The 20175-nt window shown below is 33.6% G+C and overlaps 2 protein-coding genes across 11 annotated transcripts in view; one reads left to right on the top strand and one right to left on the bottom strand.

Moving 5' to 3' along the window:
- LOC103102040 (small integral membrane protein 10-like protein 2A) overlaps nt 1-20175 on the top strand; it is a 154098-nt gene that overhangs the window by 15863 nt on the left and 118060 nt on the right. For all 6 annotated transcript variants that reach the window (XR_008913352.1, XR_008913351.1, XM_056804357.1 and 3 more), the window contains one exon: nt 13291-13420. The gene's annotated coding sequence lies outside the window, so the exon portion shown is untranslated. The remainder of the gene's footprint in view (nt 1-13290; nt 13421-20175) is intronic.
- The window catches only part of RAC1 (Rac family small GTPase 1), a 57893-nt gene that overhangs the window by 13792 nt on the left and 23926 nt on the right, over nt 1-20175 (bottom strand). For all 5 annotated transcript variants that reach the window (XM_056804364.1, XM_056804362.1, XM_056804365.1 and 2 more), the window contains 2 exons: nt 8482-8553; nt 3389-3506 (listed from right to left, as the gene is read on the bottom strand). In XM_056804364.1, the coding sequence (XP_056660342.1) occupies nt 3389-3506; nt 8482-8553 (190 nt within the window). The remainder of the gene's footprint in view (nt 1-3388; nt 3507-8481; nt 8554-20175) is intronic.

The following is a 20175-nucleotide window of genomic DNA, read 5'->3' as shown; positions in this document are numbered from 1 at the left end:
GGTATCCTAGTCTAGACCTGGACTGGGCCATAGGACTAGCCTCTGACTGATGCCCGTTTTAAATATAATTTTTGAATCAATTAGGATATTTTTGTAAGGAATGCTAAATTACCTGATATGTATAAAGCTGCTACTATACATATTGCTCACCTGAAAGCTCTCTGGAATCCAAGTTGGGAGGTTTGCTAAGATATCTTTGATTGTAAGCATCTACCTTAAAGGAACTCACTCTTATCCAGCCATGACTGAGTCATAGTATACACTAATTTTTCTCATGTGACATTCCCCTTTTAGGAGTATAATACCCTGAACTTTACAAAATTCTTTTAAAAACATGTGAATGGGGGGCAGTTGGGTGGTTCAGTGGATTGAGAATCAGGCCTAGAGATGGATGTCCTTGGTTCAAATCTGGCCTCAAACACTTCCTAGATGTGTGACCCTGGGCAAGTCATTTAACCCCACTGTCTAGCCTTTACCACTCTTCTGCCTTGGAACCAATACATGGTATCAATTCTAAGGTGGAGGGCAAGGGTTTAAAAAAACATTATAATGCTAAGAAGAATACTTCTTTGGGACAGAACAGTGCAATAGATAAAAAATAAAGCAGTGACTTCCTTCTACCAGTAGCAACAGAGCTGACAACAAAGGGGAATTAATGGTTCTTTTAGTTGGCTGTGGAAAACTCCAAGGCATAGGAATTACAGCCAGAAAAAGAGAATTGTCTCTGACAGCATAAAAAACAGCTGAGACCAACTACTGTTTGGCTCCAGGGTCTTAGCCCTCCACTTGGGAAGGTACCAACTAACTCTCAAAGAGTCTCTTTTTCTCTCTAGTCTCCAGCATCAACGGCCTTTCTTGAGAGCTGGAAAAGGTGACTGCTAAAATGCTTTGCCTTGTGTTATCCACAGTGGAAGCAGCTGTCTAATTCTTGGCTTTCATATTATATGTCTAGTTCATTAACATAAAGCTTGTTTTCCTAGATTACTTTCCTAGATTTTTTCAGATGAAATTCGGTAGCCATGCCTTCTACAATCCTATACTTGTGTAGTTCATTTTAAAACCCAAGTGTAAGATATTTGATTAACAATAGGAATTGTTACAAGATTTTCTAAACCCTTCTTCCAACCTTTGGGGTATAACAGGTGCTTAGGTATAGTTATGCCTATAAAGTATTTAGGTAGCTAAATATGTACAGCACTTTACAAATCATTCTGAAGAAATTTTAACCATTTCCACAATTTAAATTCTTTTTTTCCAATGCTTTAGTCAGAGTAGATGTAACAAGATTATGCCAGTTCAAAGGGCAATTTATCTCAGAGGTCCTGTCAAACTGGAAAAGCTTTGACAGGGCTGGTCCCACTGAGAAGTTGTCTGTTCAGCTGTTGTCGCATTTCCAGCCTACTAATAGGATGACAAAAAAAAAAATTGGGGGGCAGCTCTTGAAGACAGTCTAAATAAATTACAAAGGGATTGGGAATTTGTCAGTTGGGAAATAACCCTACACTGATTCAATTAAAGATTCTTGAAATGGATTAAGTGTTGTTTAGTACAAGTCCTCTCCCCCCCTCAAAGATAATTGTTAAAACAGCTGAGCTTCAGGTTGCATAATACAAAAAAAAGCTTTATTTGATGGTCAAGACCTCTTCAAGCAAGATGCAAAAAAAGATTACTGTTGGGAGAATTCATTTTTAAAATGTGTTCTCTTCCAAAATTATTGTCCTTTGAGTTTATTAAAATCCTATCCATGGAATTTATAATTTATTTTGATGTTTGTAAAAGGAGTTTTTTCTTGCTTTCTCAATGGCAGGTAGGTGGGAGGAGTGATGGGAGGAGGAAGAGAATATGGATCTGAATATAAAATAAGATAAAATAAAGGTGAATTTTAACAAATTACACCCATATTTTAAGATCCAACCTAAACCTTCTAGTACTAAAGTCTTTACTAATTATGCCATGTTGGCAAAACTATGGCATGTATATTGGAGTAGGCTGCTTACTGGAGGAGGATATTTCTCACATGATCCACCCCTCTTCCCAGCAGCCCAACAGGAGTACATCCTCCTTCCCCTGTCTAGGGTAGGTAAGGGGCTCACATGAGCATGAGGGTTGAAATTTGGTCATTTGGTCTCTAAAAGGTTCATCATCACTGCCTAGGACAACATGAGCTCCCCTTCTGAATTTCTATAATCCTTAATCCTTGTCTGACATCACTCATGTCATCACTGTTTCTACCTCTTCATTTTTTAAACACTTCCTCCCCAACTAAATTTTAAACTCTTTATCAAGGAAGAATACCAAACTTCTTTGTCTTGCCCTGAGAAACTAGTATAACGTCATACATTTATCTCAAATATTTGATTGGTAGAGTTAGAAAAGAAAATAGTTCTTGTAAAAATAAACATTTTTATCCATTATCTGTCCAATTTGTTTTAAATACAGTGAATAAAAAAGCATTGTTTTTCTTTTAAAAATGGGGAAGTTTAAACTATGGGAGGAGAAATAAAGTAAAGTTCAGAGAAATGGCAGGATAGAAAATTATTTCTATGTGGGACTTGAGGCAACAGTCATATAACTAAATTTTACAATTAGTTCACAATAGGCCACAGAATATTTCCTACTTGCTTAATTTTTTAACCAGTATTAAATCCCAGGGTCAACTCTTACATAGCCATTCAGAAGCCTCCTTCCAGAATACTACCAAGAGTAAAATTAAATCTAAAGGCAAGTAATTTTTTAAAATGCTAATAAGGTTTAAAAAAAATTTCCCAGCAAAGAGGGTTAGTCACTTAAGCACCTGCATACATCAGAAATGAGTAAATGGCAATCTAGCTCTTAAAAGCAATAGATTCTGCAATTGTAGAATGTTTTCTTCCTAAGAAAGCAATTGGGAATTTTTTAAAAAGCAGGAAAGCTATTCAAAAACCCAATTTGTAAATGATAGGAAGAGTGAGCAATATAATGCAGCATTTAAAGGTTTTGTATTGACCTGTCTCTTTTTAAAATTTAAAAGGGAACATATACAATAATAATTAAATACATAGTTCATATCTTTCAAATTTTTGTAGAAAAAAAATTAAGCCTAAGATTTAAACATTTTCATTTTAAGTACAATATCAATTCTATAGAACTACATTGTTACACTGTAAATGTAACCTTACCCAAATCAGCATCTTGTAAGCTATAATATACCAAAAACCCATTATGTTAAATATCAATGAAATCATACTGCACTTTGATGATCACTGCTAAAACTCTCTAGGAGAATTTAAGACAGGATCAATAATAACAATATAACCAATTCAAAGGTAAACTTTTGGTAACTCCATTTGCTATTGAAGAAATTAATATATTTATACTGCATGAGCGTGTGTATATATATAATTCTTACTGTTTGAGGATAGGATAAAGGACGTAATCGGTCATAGTCTTCTTGGCCAGCTGTATCCCATAAACCCAAATTCACAGGTTTTCCATCTACCATAACATTGGCAGAATAGTTGTCAAAGCTGTAGGGGGAAAAAAATCAACAAAATGTTCAGACCTATGAATTTTATATAAACAAAAGAACAGAAAACGATAGTTGTGTTCACATAAGAGCTAAAATAACAGGGAAGAGAGAAGGGGAATCAGGTAATATAAGAAAATTAACTGCACAAAATACATGGGGAAAAATAAGGGAGAAAAACCACTAATTCACTCCAAAACTGTTACTGCCAAGGAAAGGAGACTTCGTCTTTAATAAATAGTGTTAAAAGAGTAGTTCAAATATTTTGAAATACTTTTTCCCAAGAAGCAGCAATTGAATTATAAAGAACTCTAATTTTTGTTCATTTTTCGTTGTTTTTAGAACATTTCAACCACTACTTCCTTCTCTGGCTTTAGAGACAGCACTTAAAAAAAATTTAGTCCCTCAGGGTTATCTTGGAACCTTGTTTTGCTAATAGTTTAGTCCTTTAGTCGATCATTTTACAATACTTCTGTTACATACACTGTCCTACTAGTGCTGTTTGTTCACTTCATTTTGCTTCAGTTCATATGAGTCAGTCCAGGTTTTTCTAAAATCATCCTGTTCATTATTTCCTATGACTCAATAGTTTTTCATTACAACCATATGTCATAGCTTTTTCAGTCACTGCCCAAATGATAAATATTCCCAATTATGTGCCACTATAAAAAGAGCTGTCATAAATATTTTTGTAATAGTATATCCTTTTCTCTTTATCTATGGGACATTTTTGAGATATAGACCCAGTAGTGGTATTGCTAGGTCAATGAGTATATATAGTTTTATGGCCCTTGGGACATGGTTCCTTGCCCAAAAAGGTTGTATCAGTTTATACCTACAACAATGGTGTATTAGTGTCCCAATTTTTTCCCATATCCCCTCCAACAATTATCATTTTAATTTTTGGTCATATTAGCCAATCTGATAGGTATGAGGTAGTAACTCAGTTGTTTAAATTTGCATTAAGCATTTTTCATATAACTAGTTTGTTTTTTTAACCCTTACCTTCCATCTTGGAATCAACACTGTGTATAGGTTCCAAGGCAGAAGAGTGATAAGAGCTAGACAATGATTAAGTGACTTGCCCAGGGTTACACAGCTGGGAAGTGTCTGAGGTCACATTTGAACCCAGGACCTCCTGTCTCTAGGCCTGACTCTCAATGCACTGTGCTACCCAGCTGCCCCCCATAACACTATATTAATTTCTTTCACTGAAAGCTACCTGTTCATAGCTTTTTAACTATTTCTCAATTGGGGAATGTGTTCAACTCTTAAATTTGGCTCAGTTCTCTATATATTTGAGAAACCAGGCCTTTTCAGAGACACTCACTATAAAAAAAAAATTTCCCCCCAGTTTGATGTTTCCCTTCTAATGTTGGTTGCATTATTCAAAATTATCTGTTTCATTTTTTGTAATGTTCTCTATGTCTCATTGAGTCATAAATTCTTCTAGTGTAAGTCTGATGGGTAAACTTTTCTATGGTCCCCTAACTTATTTCTGGTATCACCTTTTATTTCTAGATGAAGTATCCATTTTGACTTTATCTTGGTATATAGTGTGAGATATTGGTCTATGCCTAGTTTCTGCCATACTATTTTCTAGCTTTCCCAACAATTTTTGCCAAATAGTGAGTTTTTCCCCAAAAAAGTTTGTATATGGGTTTATCAAACACTAGGTCCCTACAATCATTAACTACTGGTTGGATTTCCTAACTTATCCATTGATCCACTACTCAATTTCTTTTCTAGTACCAGATTGTTCTAATGATCATAGTAGGTATGGCTAAGTTGCCCCTTTCTTTTTTCTTTTTTTCAAAATTAATTCCTTTGATATTCTTGTTTTTATTCTTCCAGGTGAATTTTATTATTTTTTCTATTTATAGGAAATAGTTTTTGGGTAGTTTGGTATGGCACTGAATAAGTAAACTAATTAAGGTAGGATTGTCATTTTTGTTATATTGGTTCAGCCTATCCACGAGCAACTAATATTCCAGTTGTTTAGGTCTGACTTTATTTGTATAAAAGGTGTTTGTTTTCTAATTGTGTTCATATAATTGCCGAGTTTGTTTTGGTAGGTATAACCCAGGTATTTTATATTGTTTAAGAGTTCTTTTTAATGGAATTTCCTTTTCTATCTTCTGCTGTTAAGACTTTGTTGGAGGTAAACAGAAATGCTATTAATTTATGTGGGTTTACTTGGTATCCTGAAACTTGGCTAAAGGTGTCAGTTGTTTCTGTTAGTTATTTGGTCAATTCTCTGAGGTTCTCTATGTATGCTATGGTATCATCTGCAAAGATTGATAGTTTTGTTCCCACATTTCTTATTCTAATTCTTCCAATTTATTTTTGTTTTTATTGCTATAGCTAGTGTTTCTAGTATAATATTAAATAGTAGTGTTGATAATGAGCATCCTTGCTTCACCCCTGATCTTACTGGGTAGGATTCTATTTATCTCCACTACAAATAATGCTTGCTAAAGGTTTTAAATAGATGCCCTTTAACACTTCAAAGGCCTTTTCTTGATCTATTGAGATAATTATATGATTTTGTTATTGATATGGTCTAATAAACTAATAATTTTCCTAATACTGAATCATTACTGCATTCTTGGTATAAAACTTACCTGATCAAGGTATATGATCCTTGTAAAATGCTGTTGTAATCTCCTTGCTATTATTTTATTTAAAATTTTTGCAACAAATTCATTAGATTGGTCTAATTTTCTTTATTTTCCTCTTCATGGTTTAGATATTAATATTACATTATCTTTTTAAAAGATCAACATTTCTTTAATTTTTCAACCTCTCTCCTCCCCTCTTCCCAAACCACAGAAGGCATCATCCAGCAAACAAATACCTAATATTTTTTATGTTTCTATTTCTCAGTTCATTCTGGAGGTAAACATTCACAAGTTATTCTTCAAATATTAAATCTATAGCTGTATAAAATGCTCTCTTGGTTCTACTCATTTCACTTTTCATTACCTCATGTAGTTCTTTTCAAGTTTTGAAAAAATTAATCTGATTATCATTTCTTATAGCACAGTACTATTCTATCACAATTTGTTTAGTCATTCTCCAATCAAAGGACATCCCTTTGACTTGCAGTTCTTTGCCACCACAAAGAGAACAACTATAAATATTTTGGAACATGTAGGTTCTTCTCCTTTTACCTTATCTCCTTGGGGAAAACAGCAGCAATGGTAATGCTGGGTCTAAACAGTTTTATAGCTCTCTGGGCATAATTCCAAATTGTTCTCCAAAATGGTTCAATCAAGTCATAGTTTCATAATTCAATCAATGACCCCACTTTTCTATCCCTTCCAACATTTGTCATTTTTCTTTTCTGTCATTTTAGCCAACCTAATAGGTGTGAGATGATACCTCAGAATTGTTTTGGTTTGCATCTCCTAATCAGTAGTGATTAGAACATCTGTTCACGTACCTATATATGGCTTTGACTTCTTCATTCAAAAACTGTTCATCATTTGTCCATTTATCAACTGGGGAATTGCTTTTATTCTCAAATTTGACAAAGTTCTCTATATAGTTTGGTTTGTTTTTTAAAAACCATTATCTTCCATCTTAGCATCAATATTAGTTCCAAGGCAAAAGAGTGGTAAGGACTAGGCAATGGGTGTTAAATGACTTGCCAGGGTCACACAGCTAGGATGTGTCGGAGGCCAGATTTGAACACCTAGCTGTTGGCTAGCACTGGTTCTCAATCCACTGAGCCACCCAGCTGCCCCACTCTATACATTTCCTGATATGAAATTTCTTTCTGAAAGGTAATCTAAATTTTCTGCTTTCCTTCTAATCTTGGCAAAATTTGTTTTACTTGGGGGCAAAACCGTTTCAACTTAATGTACTCAAAATTATTCTTTTCACATCTCATAAATTCTCTCCATTTTTTGTATATTAACAGTATCATATCTGTGTCATAAAGGAATTTAGAAGAATTCTTTCTTTCTCTATTTTCCCAAATAGGGGGTTAATTGTTCTTTGAATGCTTAGTAGAATTCACTTGTGAATTCATCTAGCCTTGAAGCCCTTTCCCTTCTTTGATGGTTTGTTTAATTTCTTTTTCTATGATGGGTTTAAATATTGTTTCCTCTTGTTAATCTGGACAGTTTATAAATTTTCTAAAAATGCATATATCACTTAAAATTGTTACATTTATTGACATGTAGTTGGACAAAATAATTCCCAATAATTGCTTTAATTTCTTCTTCAATGGTTGTGATTTCACCTTTGATAATTTCAGTTTTCTTTCCTTTTTTCTAATCATACTAACCAATAGTTTACCTATTTTACTTATTTTTTCATAAAATAGGTCCTTTTCAATGGTCTTTATTTTCAAATTTATTTATCTCTCCTTTTAGTTTCAGGATCCCAATATGGTATTGTGAAGTGGGGATTTTTAATTTGTTCTTTTTCTAGCTGTTAGTTGCATGTCCAATTCATTGATCTGTTCTTTATTTTACGGATGTAAGCATTTAGAAATAGAATGTAATCTCCTAACTAGTTGTCAGACCCTCTTACTGTCTGTGGGCTGAGAGCTCCAGAAGTTGCCTCCACCAATTCAGTCTCCACCCTCCACCTCCACAAGGTCTGAAGTTGGTTTGCCAGGGTGTGGTCTACAGTTACAGTCCATTCTTATACCGGAGAAAAAGACCTTTCCCGTCAATCTTCTAAGTTGTATTGAGTAGGAAAATTGTTTCATCTTGTCCCTTTATTGGTTCTACTATTTCAGAATTCGTTTTGAGGTGTTATTTTGATGTTTGGAGTAGAATTTGGGAGAGCTCGGGTGATTTCCTGCCTTTACTCCAACATCTTGGCTCCATCCCCTTCATAGTTTGACATCAATAAAATTGTGTAGTGAAGAAGGAAATGAGCTTCTTGATTTATAGTGAAATTCAAAATATTTTCAATGTCACAGAGTAGTTAATTTAAAAGTTTTAATTAAGAGTACTTACACAGTAGGGATGTATTCTCCAGGAAAGGCATTGGTCGTATAACTGATCAGTAGGCAAGTTTTACCTACGGCTCTAAGGGAAAAAAAAAGACAAAAATTAATTGATTTGGAGAGTGCAAATTATTTTTATCACTGATTCTTATAAAGTGACAGAAAATGTAAGGACACAAATCAAAAAAACAAATAAATAAAATTCTACCACTTAGATACCCTAAAAGTAAAGGCAAGAAAAGGATGTTTATTTTTAGGGGAAAAAATATATATATAGTCTCTAATTTGGGGGAGGGTAAGGTGGGTTTTCTTACATTATAAATATATATAATGTAAGTAAGTAAAAGTAAGTAAAAAGTTAACACTACTTTTGAATAGATAGTTAGCAATTCCTTGATAGAAAAAAGCCAAAAGTGTTACTACATTTATCAAAAGAAACTAAGATCATTTCATAAAAGGAATAAAACAGTAACAGTAAAAGGAAACAAACTCATTTTTGGCATGATAAATAGATGAGTCACGCATTCAGCCATTTGGAGCAGAAATATTACTTCAAATGATTAGTGTGATTTAAATGCCATTCCTAACTTGTGATTAAAAGTAGTAAATTTTAACACTATTTCTACAATTCTATAATTTTTTTCCTTTATTTTAAAATTTTCTTTATTTTTAATTATTTCCCATGGCTACATGTTTCTTCCTCCTTTCTTCCCTCCCACCTCCTGGAGGAATAAGCAATTCCCCTGGGTTATACATGTATTATTGCTCAATACCTAATTCCATATTATTTATTTTTGTAATAGAGTAATCTTTTAAAACCAAAAAACCCTGTCAAGTTCTGCTCAACAAATTATTCATGGGTCATTGAACTAGGATGAGAAAATTTATTTCTGGGATTATAGGATGTTCAAACTGTGCCAGACGACAGATCAGACATTCAGATATCCTCTTGCTGGCCAGTGACAACATTTATTGTTTTAGAGTGTACAATTTATAGAGGAAATGCTGTAGGCTAAGGGATAAGGTAAGCCTTTTGCAGGAATAATGGATGTAGATTACCTTAGTGGCTCTAAGCAGTGTTTTCAATAGGATAATAAATCACAGGTAACATTGTCAATTCAACATGTCAACGTATGACCCAGTTTTGTAATAGAATACGCTACGTTCTTTTCGCAGAACTTCTGTATTTTTTCCCCTTGGCTGGACATTCAGTATGTTTTTCTCATGTTAGGGAGCAAGTTATGTGTCTGGTAATTTCTAAGCTATGCTTTCCCAGAGACCTTGCAAACTGGGGTGCATCGGGCATTCCACAGCCTTGCTGGAATAGAAGCCCCCAATCTTATGCTGTTTCCACAAACCCATATAACACAAGGGATAAATTATGTTTTACTTCTGCATTTCTACTCCCACAGTTCTTTCTCTCAAGGTGGATAGAATTCTTCCTCATAAGTCTCTCAGGATTGTCCTGGACCAGTGCATTGCTATTAGGAGGAAAGTCCAAAAAACATTTCATCGTGCCACAGTGTTTCAATTTCTGTGTACACTCCGCATCAGTTCATGGAGGTCTTTTCAGTTCACATAGAAATCCTTCAGTTCATCATTCCTTATATGGCACAATAGTATTCCATTACCATCAAATACCACAATTTGTTCAGCAAATGGGACACCCCTTCATTTTCCAAATTTTTGCCACCACAAAGAGTGCAGTTTAAATATTTTTGTACAAACACTTTTTTAAATCTCTTTGGAGTATAAATCTAGTAGTGGGTATTGCTGGATCAAAGGGTATGCATTCTTTTAAAGTCCTTTGGGCATAATTCCAAATTGCCTTCCAGAATGGTTAGATCAATTTACAACTCCACCAGCAATGCATTAGTGTCCCAATTTTGCCACATCCCCTCTATTTATTATTTTCCTTTACTGTCATATTGACACATCTGCTAGGTATAAGGTGGTACCTCAGAGTTGTTTTGATTTTCATTTCTCTAATCAGGAGGGATTTAGAACACTTTTTCATGAGATTATTGATAGTTGCTTCCCTTCTAATTTTGATTGCATTGGTTTTGTCTAATCCTCTTTACATTTAAGTCATTTACCCCATATTCTGAATTTATCTTGGTAGAGAGTGTGAGATGTTGATCTAAACCTAATTCTTTCCATACTATTTTCCAATTTTCCCAACAGTTTTTGTCAAATAATCCAGATTTGTCCAAAAAGCCGGGATCTTTTTGTTTATTGGACATGAGCTTTTTTGAGGGCAGTAATTCCCTAATTATCTGGCTACTTTTGTAGCCAACATTATTTCAGTGCTACTAAAATTTAAGTCATAATCTCCTCTCCTAAAACCTGCACCTCCTTCTGGATGACCTATTTTAATTAAGGGTACCACCAAACCTCACTCAGATTTGGAAGCCTTGGTGGGACAATTCAAAATAAATTAAATTTTGTTTTCAGTTACAGGTGCAGGCATTCAACAATAAGAACAAAATAAAAAATGAAAATTAAAAAAACAAAACAGCTAATGTACATGTAATTCCAAACTTGTTATTTGTCAATTAATTGCCTTTTTAAAAACCGCATATTAACTTCGAAGGCTAGCAACAAAATCACCTGCTGGTTTCATTAATTTATTTAAAACATGATCCCTGACCCTCTTGTATCCAACTCTTATAACATACATCCCCACCTCTCCCCCCTCCTCCTTTATCCTCAAACTTTCCCCTACTCTAATGAGGCCTTCATTAATTAGATCACCAGAATCATCACTTAACTGATTTCTCCTTTCTACAACGGGTTTGTCACACTTCCTAATACACTGCTCTGATTGTATCCCTCTTCTGGCTCAAAAACTTTCATTAGTTTCCAATGTCTTTTGAAAAAAAGTGAAAATTCCTTAAACTGGAATTTAAGGCTCAACAGTCTGACTTCAATCTCCTTTTCAGCATTTCCTCTCACCCTCCCCCCCCCATATCTGATATCTCAACAAACCAGACAACCAGCTATCTCTTAACCAGAAGCTATGCCCTCTTCTACTTCAAAATCCATAGTTCTCACATCTCCTGTGCTTCAAATGAATTCCTTCCCCCCTCTATCTCCTGAAATTCAATCCTTAAGTATTAGCTTAACTACTATCTTTATGAACTGGCATAATACTCTTTCAAGTCTATCCTTCAATATTTCTTTCATCAGATCTCTCAGATTATTTGTACACCTCCTATGATTACTATAATACAGATTAAAATTTAATATGATCCTGCCCTATCTCTCATATTAGACAATAAGTTTCTTGGATCTAGGGACTGTGTTTTGTTCACTTTTGTGTCTCCGATGCCTTGTTCATAATAAGGCAGTTAATATGCAGTATATTAAGCTGAACTCATTAAGCAAAATATCAGTGTTATTCTGTCCCCTTAAAAATCTAATCACCTTTCCTGTACCAACACCAAGAGGCTATTCTAGTTTGCATTTCTACCAAGAAATATGTACATCTAAGAAGACAAGAGGTCTCTGACAAAAAAAGGAAAAAAATGGAAGAAACATCTCTGAAAGATCTCAGAACTCTCTTATCAAAACAACCAAACAACCCTGACTACAAAGGATTGCTAATTAAGTATATTTTCTTCCTCTTAACATTTTTTCTGCCTGGGGATAGGGGTGGTGGGGGTGGTGTTCATAGGTCCCCTTGGTAGTCTAGTGAACCCTTCTTCAAAGGATGTTTTTAAATAAACAAAATAAAATACATAGGACCTCAAAATATTATGAAGCTAGTAAATATCAGCCACGAATTGAAATCTTTCCTGATTCCAAGAGTACTACTGGCTCCACTTTGGCAGATATGGATTTTCCCTCCTCAGAAGTTTTTAGAAATCACTTTAGCATATAGATTAAATGCTTGTGAAGGTTTTGTTTTGTTTTCTAATTATTTATGAGGAGGTATCTGGGTAGTTCAATGGATTGAGAGCCAGGCCCAGAGACATGAGGTCCTGAATTCAAATTTGAACTCAGATACTTCCTAGCTATGTGACCCTGGGCAAGTCACTTAACCCCCATTGCCCAGCCCTTACCACTCTTCTGCCTTAGAACCAATACACAGTATTGATATTGATTCTAAGATGGAAGGTAAAGGTTTGGGAAAAAATTACTAATGAGGGAATGAAAGCAACCACTGACAGAAGTTTTGCCAAGATACCTTCTACTTATTATTTTTAAATTGCATGGAACTACATTATACTACTGCTATATTTAGAGCTAAACAGGATCATAACAGATCATCTTGCATCCCTACCCATTTAGTTTTACTTGTGAAGTAGAATTTTTAGCGAATTAGGATGCCAGAAGCAAGTATATGTGTATGTGTGTACACACATGCATACACTCTCTAAATAAAGATACTAACTTGTGGATTGTCTGAAGAGTTGGAGAACCCACAGTGTTTGGCAATCAATGACTCAATATAAATTTAAAATTCTACTTTAACTGCTGCAATTATAAAAAATAATCCTGAAGAAAATAACCGCAGTAGTCAGTAACTTTATATTAGTGGACAATCATAACTAGAGCTAATAAGAAATAGATTTTCTAATTTGTATGAAGTCAATTCTTTGAAAGTCAATCAACAAATCATTAAGAATTTAAGTGCCTACTATGAGGACTGCACTAAGCCTCTGGGAGAACAGACTTCTTGGGAGGGTGGGGGGTGGAGAGGCAGGTTTAAGAGTTGTAGAATTTTTTTTTCCTTATCGTTTGCCAAAAGGTTTCCTTCCCTTCCAACCCCATTCGAGAAGGTGAGAATCATAACTCTACTGATCTTGTCTTCTAGGGAAATTTCGTCATTCGCAACAGCAATACCTTTCTGGGACTATACACTATTTGATTTGTTGAAGCAAAAGAAAAGGAAAAAAAGCCAACAGCTACACTGTCCCCCTCCTCCCATCACTTTATTTCAAAAGGTAAGTCCTATATGGATCAAGTAACATGCCTGTAATAAACAGAAACTTGGGCTTTCCAAAATACAGTGCTTTTCCCAGGGATATTGCATTAGTCAAGATGACCAGGCTTCAAACTTAGTAAATGTTTATCATGTATGTGATTACCAAGTAATTTAACCCCGGCTTACCATGTTCCCTCTCACATTGTGTGCTAATGTCTGGAGGATGTAAGTTTTGCATAGCTCCACCCCTCCCGCTCTTTTCCTCTGATCAGGGCTGGGAAAGCAAACTTTATGCCAGGCAGGAAGAATCTATACACGTGGGTTTACTTTCTGTTAGATAATTAGGTTTGAACTTCTATTTCTTTTACTTTTTCTTTCTACTTCAAGTGATTACTAACAAACTTTATAAAATATAATACTTGGGAGTTATTGGATATTGATTTAAATCTTACAATGGTCAAAGGATATGAAGTCATCAAACAAACATTAATTTAAAAAATGCAAATCAAAACCTTAAGGGTTCACCTCACACATTAAATAATAGGCAAAGATGACAAAAGACATGAATGTAGGAGAAGGTATGGGAAGACCCACACAGTACAGAATTGTTGTAAACTTGTAAATAAGTACAACTATTATGAAAAAAATTTATAATTATGCAAACAAAATGACTAAAATGGTCATAGCCTGACCCAGAAATTTCACTACAGGGACCATACACCACAGAGACAACTGAGAAGAATAAAATCCCTGTACACAAAAACATTTATAACAGCACTTTTTGTGAGACTAAACTGAAAATAAAGAGAATGCCAAATCAGATGGGTAATGGTTAAATAAATTGCAGTATATGAATGTAATGAATTATTACTGTCCTATAAGAAATTATGGATTTTAGGAATACAGAGAAGCATGGAAAGATCTGCATGAACTGATGCATGGGGAAGAAAGCAGAGCTAAGAAATATACACATGACTATAACATAAGGAACCAAAAATGAGTTATAAAATTATAATGAACAAGCACAGGCCTTTGCAGAGATGGAAGGGTGGACAAGTATAGTATACTGAACATTTCGGACTTTTTCAATGTGTTGATTGGTTATACTGATTTGTTTCCTCCTTTTTCTTCCTTTGGTCTTTAAAAATATTATTTGTTAGGGGCAGCTAGGTGATTGAGAGTCAGATCTGGAGACAGGAGGTCCTGGGTAAAAATCTACTTTCTAGCAGCGTTGACTCTGGGCAAGTCACTTAACACCCAATGCCTAACCCATACTACTCTTCTGCCTTGGGACCAATAGACAATATTAATTCTAAGGAAGAAGGTAAGGGTTTTAAAAAAATAAAAAACTGAAAAATAACCATGTCATTAAATCTAATAGTGCAAAATAAGCCAAGGTCCTCATAAGACAAGAATTATAGGAATCAGGAAACATTACTCAAAATTGAGAACTAAAAAGTTTAAAAAAAAAAAAAACAGATTTTACTATTTTCCCTCCACTTATATGTAAAAACAATTTTTTAACATTTGCCCCCCCCCAATTTTGAATTCCAAATTTTCTTTCTCTCTTTACTCCTATCTCCTTGAATGGGCAAGCAATTACAGGTTATACATGTGTAGTCATACAAAACATATCTGCATATTAGTCATGTGAAAGAAAGCACAAAGAAAAAAACAAGAAAAAATATTTTTAAAAAATATTCTTCAATCTGTATTCAAGCTACCAGTTCTCTCTGGAGGTGGATAGCATTTTACATCAAGAGTCCTTCATAATTGTCTTGGATCATTGTACTGCCAAGAAGAGCAAAGTCATTCATGGTTTATCATCATACAATATGTTGCTATTACTATATACAGTGTTTCTTCCAGTTCTGCTCATTTCACTTTGCAAATCAGTTCATTTAAGTTTTTCACGGTTTTTCTGAAATCCTCCTGCTAATCATTCCTTATAGCACAACAGTGTTCCACCACAACAATCATATACCACATCTTGCTCAGCCATTTCTCACCTGATGGCAGGCATTGCCTCTACTTCAAATTCATTGCCAACATAAAAAGAATTACTACAAATTATTATGTACATATAGATCTCTTTCTCTTCATCTCCTTGGGATACAGACCTAGTAGTGATATATGCTAGGTCAAAGGGTTTTATAGCTCTTTGGCCACAGTTCCAAATTGCTCTCCAGAATGGTTGTATCAATTCATAACTCCACCCAGTTGTATTAGTATCCTAATTTTCCCCATACCCCCTCCAACTTTTTGTCCTTTTCCTTTTCTGTCATGTTAATAAATCTGATAATTATAAGATGGTACCTCAGAGTTGTTTTAATTTGAATTTCTCAAATCAATAATGATTTCTTCATATGTTTTTAGACAACTTTGATTTCTTCCTCTGATTTCTTCCTGTTCAAATTTTTTGACCCTTCATCAGTTGGGGAATGATTCATGTTCTTATAAATTTGACTCAGTTCTCTTATACCTTTGAGAAATGAGACCTTTATCAGAGAAACTTGCTTTAAAAAAGTTTCCCCTCAGTTTTCTCACCCATTGGCATTGTTTATAAAAATTTTTTTAAATTTGATGTAATCAAAATTACCCATTTTACAACTCTTACTGCTTTCAAACTCTTGTTTGGTCATAAATTCTTCCCTTACTCATAGATCTGACAGGTCAACTATTCCATGCTCCCCTAATTTTCTTTAGGGAATCACCCATTATGTCTAAATCACATACCTTGACCTCATCTTCATATATGATATAAAGCGTTGTATATCTAATTCCTGCTAAATTGCTTTTCAGTTCTCAGCATTGTCAAATAATGAATTCTTGTCCCCAAAGCTGGCAGTCTTTGCATTTATCAAACATTATTATGGTTATTACTTACTGTGCATTATATATCCAATCTGACTCACCACTCATATCAGGTTGTTTTGATTATTGTTTTTTTATAATACAGTTTAAGATCTAGTATTGCTAGGTGACCTTCCTTCACATTTTTATTGTCTTGGTAAGTCTTGACCTTTGGTTCTTCTGGATTAATTTTTATCACACACATTTGTCTACAAAATAATTTTTGGTAGTTTAATGACTTTAATTAATTTAGGTAGAATTGTCATTTTTAATATATTGACTTGGCTTACCCATGAACAATTATCATTTTCCAATTGTTCAGACATCATTTTATTAGAATGAAAAATGTTTTGAAATTGTGTTCATAGTTCTTTGGTTTGGCTTGGCAGATAGATTCCCAAGTATTTTATATTGTCTATAGTTATTTTAAATATAATTTATTTCTTGCTGCTGGACTTTGTTGGCAAAATATTGCAATGCTGGTGACATGTAATCACAGGTTATTTTATATCCTATAACTTTGCTAATGTTAATTACTTCCAACTAGTTTAGTTGATCCTCTAGGATTTTCCAAATATATAATCATATCTGCAAAGATAGTTTTGTTTCCTTGCTGCCTATTTTAATTCCTTTAATTTCTTTTTCTTATTGTTATAGCTAGCATTTCTAACACAATACTGAATAATAGCGCTTCAACCTCTGATCTTATTGGGAAGATTTCCAGCTTGTCCCCATTACTTGCTTTTAGTTTTAGATAGATACTAGTTATTATCTAAGGAAAATCTCATGTATTCTCTTTTTTAATATATTGAATGCTATATCAAAAACTTTTTTTGCATCTGTTGGTTTTGTTCATTTTTTTTAATTTATATGGCCAATTATGCTGATAGTTTTCCTAATGTTGAAACAGTCCTGTCTTCCTGGTATAAATTCCACTTGGGTATAGAGTATGATGTTTATAATGTTTTGTTGTTATTGCTAGTATTTTATTTAAAAATTTTACATCAATATTCATTAAAGAAATTGGTCTATAATCTTCTGGTTTTGTTCTTTCTGGTTTAGGTTATCATAGTCACACATTTCTGCCATAAAAGAAATTTGGTAGGACACATTCTTTGCCAATTTTTCCAAATAGTTTATATAGTATTGCAACTAATTGCTCTCTTAAATATTTGATAAATTTAAATTTTAAAAAATTGGGATTTTTCTTAGGGAGCTCATTTATGGCTTGTTCGAATCCTTTTTCTATGATGGGGTTATTTAAGCAATTTATTTCCTCTTCTATTAACCTGGACAACATATATTGGTAAATATTCATCCATTTCACTTGAACTATGAGATTTGCATATAATTGGGCAAAATAGCTTCTAATTGCTCTAATTTCTTCAATGGTAGTGAATTTAACCTTTTTATTTTTGATAGTGGTAATTTGGGTTTTCTTTCTGACTTTTAAACAAATAACCAATGGTTTATCCCTCTCCCTCTTTTTTTCTCCCCATAAAACCATCTCCTTGTCTTATAATTCAAAGACCTTCTTACTTTCAATTGCATTTATCTTTCCTTTGATTTTCAGGAATTTCAATCTGGCCTTTGAGGAATTTTTAATGTGTTCTTATTCTAGATTTTTAATTGTATACTCAATTAATTAATATTCTTTCTCTATTTTATTGATACAAGCATTTATATAAATTTCCCCCAGTAACAATAAAGTTCATAAGAATTATAAACATCATCTTCCCATGTAGGATGTAAACAGTTTAACTGAATACCTAATGATTTTTCTTTCTTGTTTATCTTTTTATGTTTCTCTTGAGCCTTGCATTTGAAAATCAAATTTTCTATTTGGCTCTGGGTTTTTTTTTCATCAGAAATGTTTTAAAGATCTCTCATTAAATGTTTTTCCCAAAGGAGTAAACTCAATTTTTCTGAGTATGTGATTTTTTTTCTCTCTTAAAAATTATTAATTTATTTGTTGGTAACATTAACATTTCCAGGTATCTCACTCACTCACTTCCTGCAGCATCTAACAAAAATGTGTGTTTATGTGTGTGTGTGTGTGTATGTATGTATGTATGTATGTATATTACTCAACAAAAATATGCAGATATAAATCATGTTTTTTGTGTTCCTATTTATCCGTTCTTCCTCTGGAGATGGAGATTTGCAACTCATTCTTCAAATATTAATTCTGTAGCTGTATATAATGTTCTCTTGGTTCTATTCATTTCATTCTTTATTGCTTTCATGTAGATCCTCATTATTTCTTACTGTGTAATAGTATTCCATCACAATCATATTCCATAACTTGTTCAGCCATTTCCCAACTGATGTTAATTTTCTCAATTTCTAGCTTTTCTACCACCATAAAGAAATCTACTATAAATAGTTTGGAACATATCTTTTCCTTTTTCCCTTATCTCCCTGAGAAAATAATCCAACTTGCTAGATCCAAGTTCTACATATAGTTTTACAACTGTATGATATACAGTATAAACTTATTTTTAAAACTTTTTTTATACCATATATACCATTTTACAAATCTCTGGATGCAATTCCAAACTGCTCTCCAAAATAGTTAGATTTAGTCCCACCAATGGTGTATTAATGTCCCCATTAATGTCCCCACATCCCAACAATTGTCATTTTGCCTTTTTATCATTTTACCCAATCTTATCTCAGTATTCTTTTGATTTGAATTTCTCTAATCAGTTATTTTTTCATATACCTATATGTAGCTTTGATTTCTTCACCCCCAAATCATCCATCTTTTGATCACTTATCAATTGGAGAATGGCTCTTATTCTTATAAATTTGGAAGTTCTCTATGTATTAGATAATACCACTATCTGAGAAACAATCTATAAAAAATTCCTTCCAATATTCTGTTTTCCTTCCAATTTTAACTACATTAGTTTTATCTGTATAAAACCTTTTAAATAAACGTAATCAAAATTATCCATTTTAGATATCACAATGCTCTCTCTTGTTTATATATAAATTTCTCTCCTATCCACAAATAGGTAAGCGATTCTTGGTTGTAATCCTAGCTATTTTGCCACATTCCAAATCATGTCATATTCCAAGTCCTACTGTGTAGGGAATTTGCACACCTCTCCTGAGGTCGAGCATGGGATGTTGTCCTGCCTGTGACTGTTCCTGTGTCCCAGCATGGGCTACTTGAATCTAAACTTGAACCAGATTTGGTAGAGTGGATAAAAGGGGCAAACCAATAAGTGCTCACTCTCTGACTCTTGGTATCCTGCCAAGGAAGCTGCTGCTGGAGGTCCCGCTGAACTTGACCAATAGGAGATAGATTAGGCTACTTTAACTTTCTACCTATTTCTCATCTTTTATCTATCCAAGTAATTCTAATAAATTTTCTTAAAATTTAAGGATCAAAGTCCTAATTTTACTATTACACTACAATCAGTTCCTAAATCTTAAGATTTATTCTGCTAAATTTTGTGGCTCCACAATATGCAAATCATTTCTTTCTGGATGTTTGCAATATTTTCTCTTTGACCTGGAAGTTCTGGAACTGGGAAACAATATTCCTGAGAATTTTTATTTTGGAATCTTTTAGACAGTTATTAGTGGGTTCTTTCAATTTCTTATTTTCCTTCTCGGTTTAGCATCTCAGGTTTTTCTTAATAATCTTCTTGAAATAGAATGTCTAGGTTCTTTGTTTTTTAAAATCATGGCTTTCATTAATTCATTAATCCATAAACACTCCTAGATCTATTTTAAAGGTCAGTTGTTTTTACACAATGAGATGTTTCTGATTTTCTTCTATTTTTTCATTCTTTTGATTTTGCTTGTTTCTTGATGTCTCATGGAGTCATTAGCTTCCACTTGCCCTATTCTAATATTAAGGAATTATTTCTTGAGTGAACTTTGATAGCTCCTTTTTCATTTGACCAA

The sequence above is a fragment of the Monodelphis domestica genome, chromosome 7 (assembly GCF_027887165.1).
Source record: "Monodelphis domestica isolate mMonDom1 chromosome 7, mMonDom1.pri, whole genome shotgun sequence".
Lineage (NCBI taxonomy): Eukaryota > Metazoa > Chordata > Mammalia > Didelphimorphia > Didelphidae > Monodelphis > Monodelphis domestica.
Note: the sequence above shows the minus strand (reverse complement) of the source record. Positions and strands in the feature narration are given on the sequence as shown.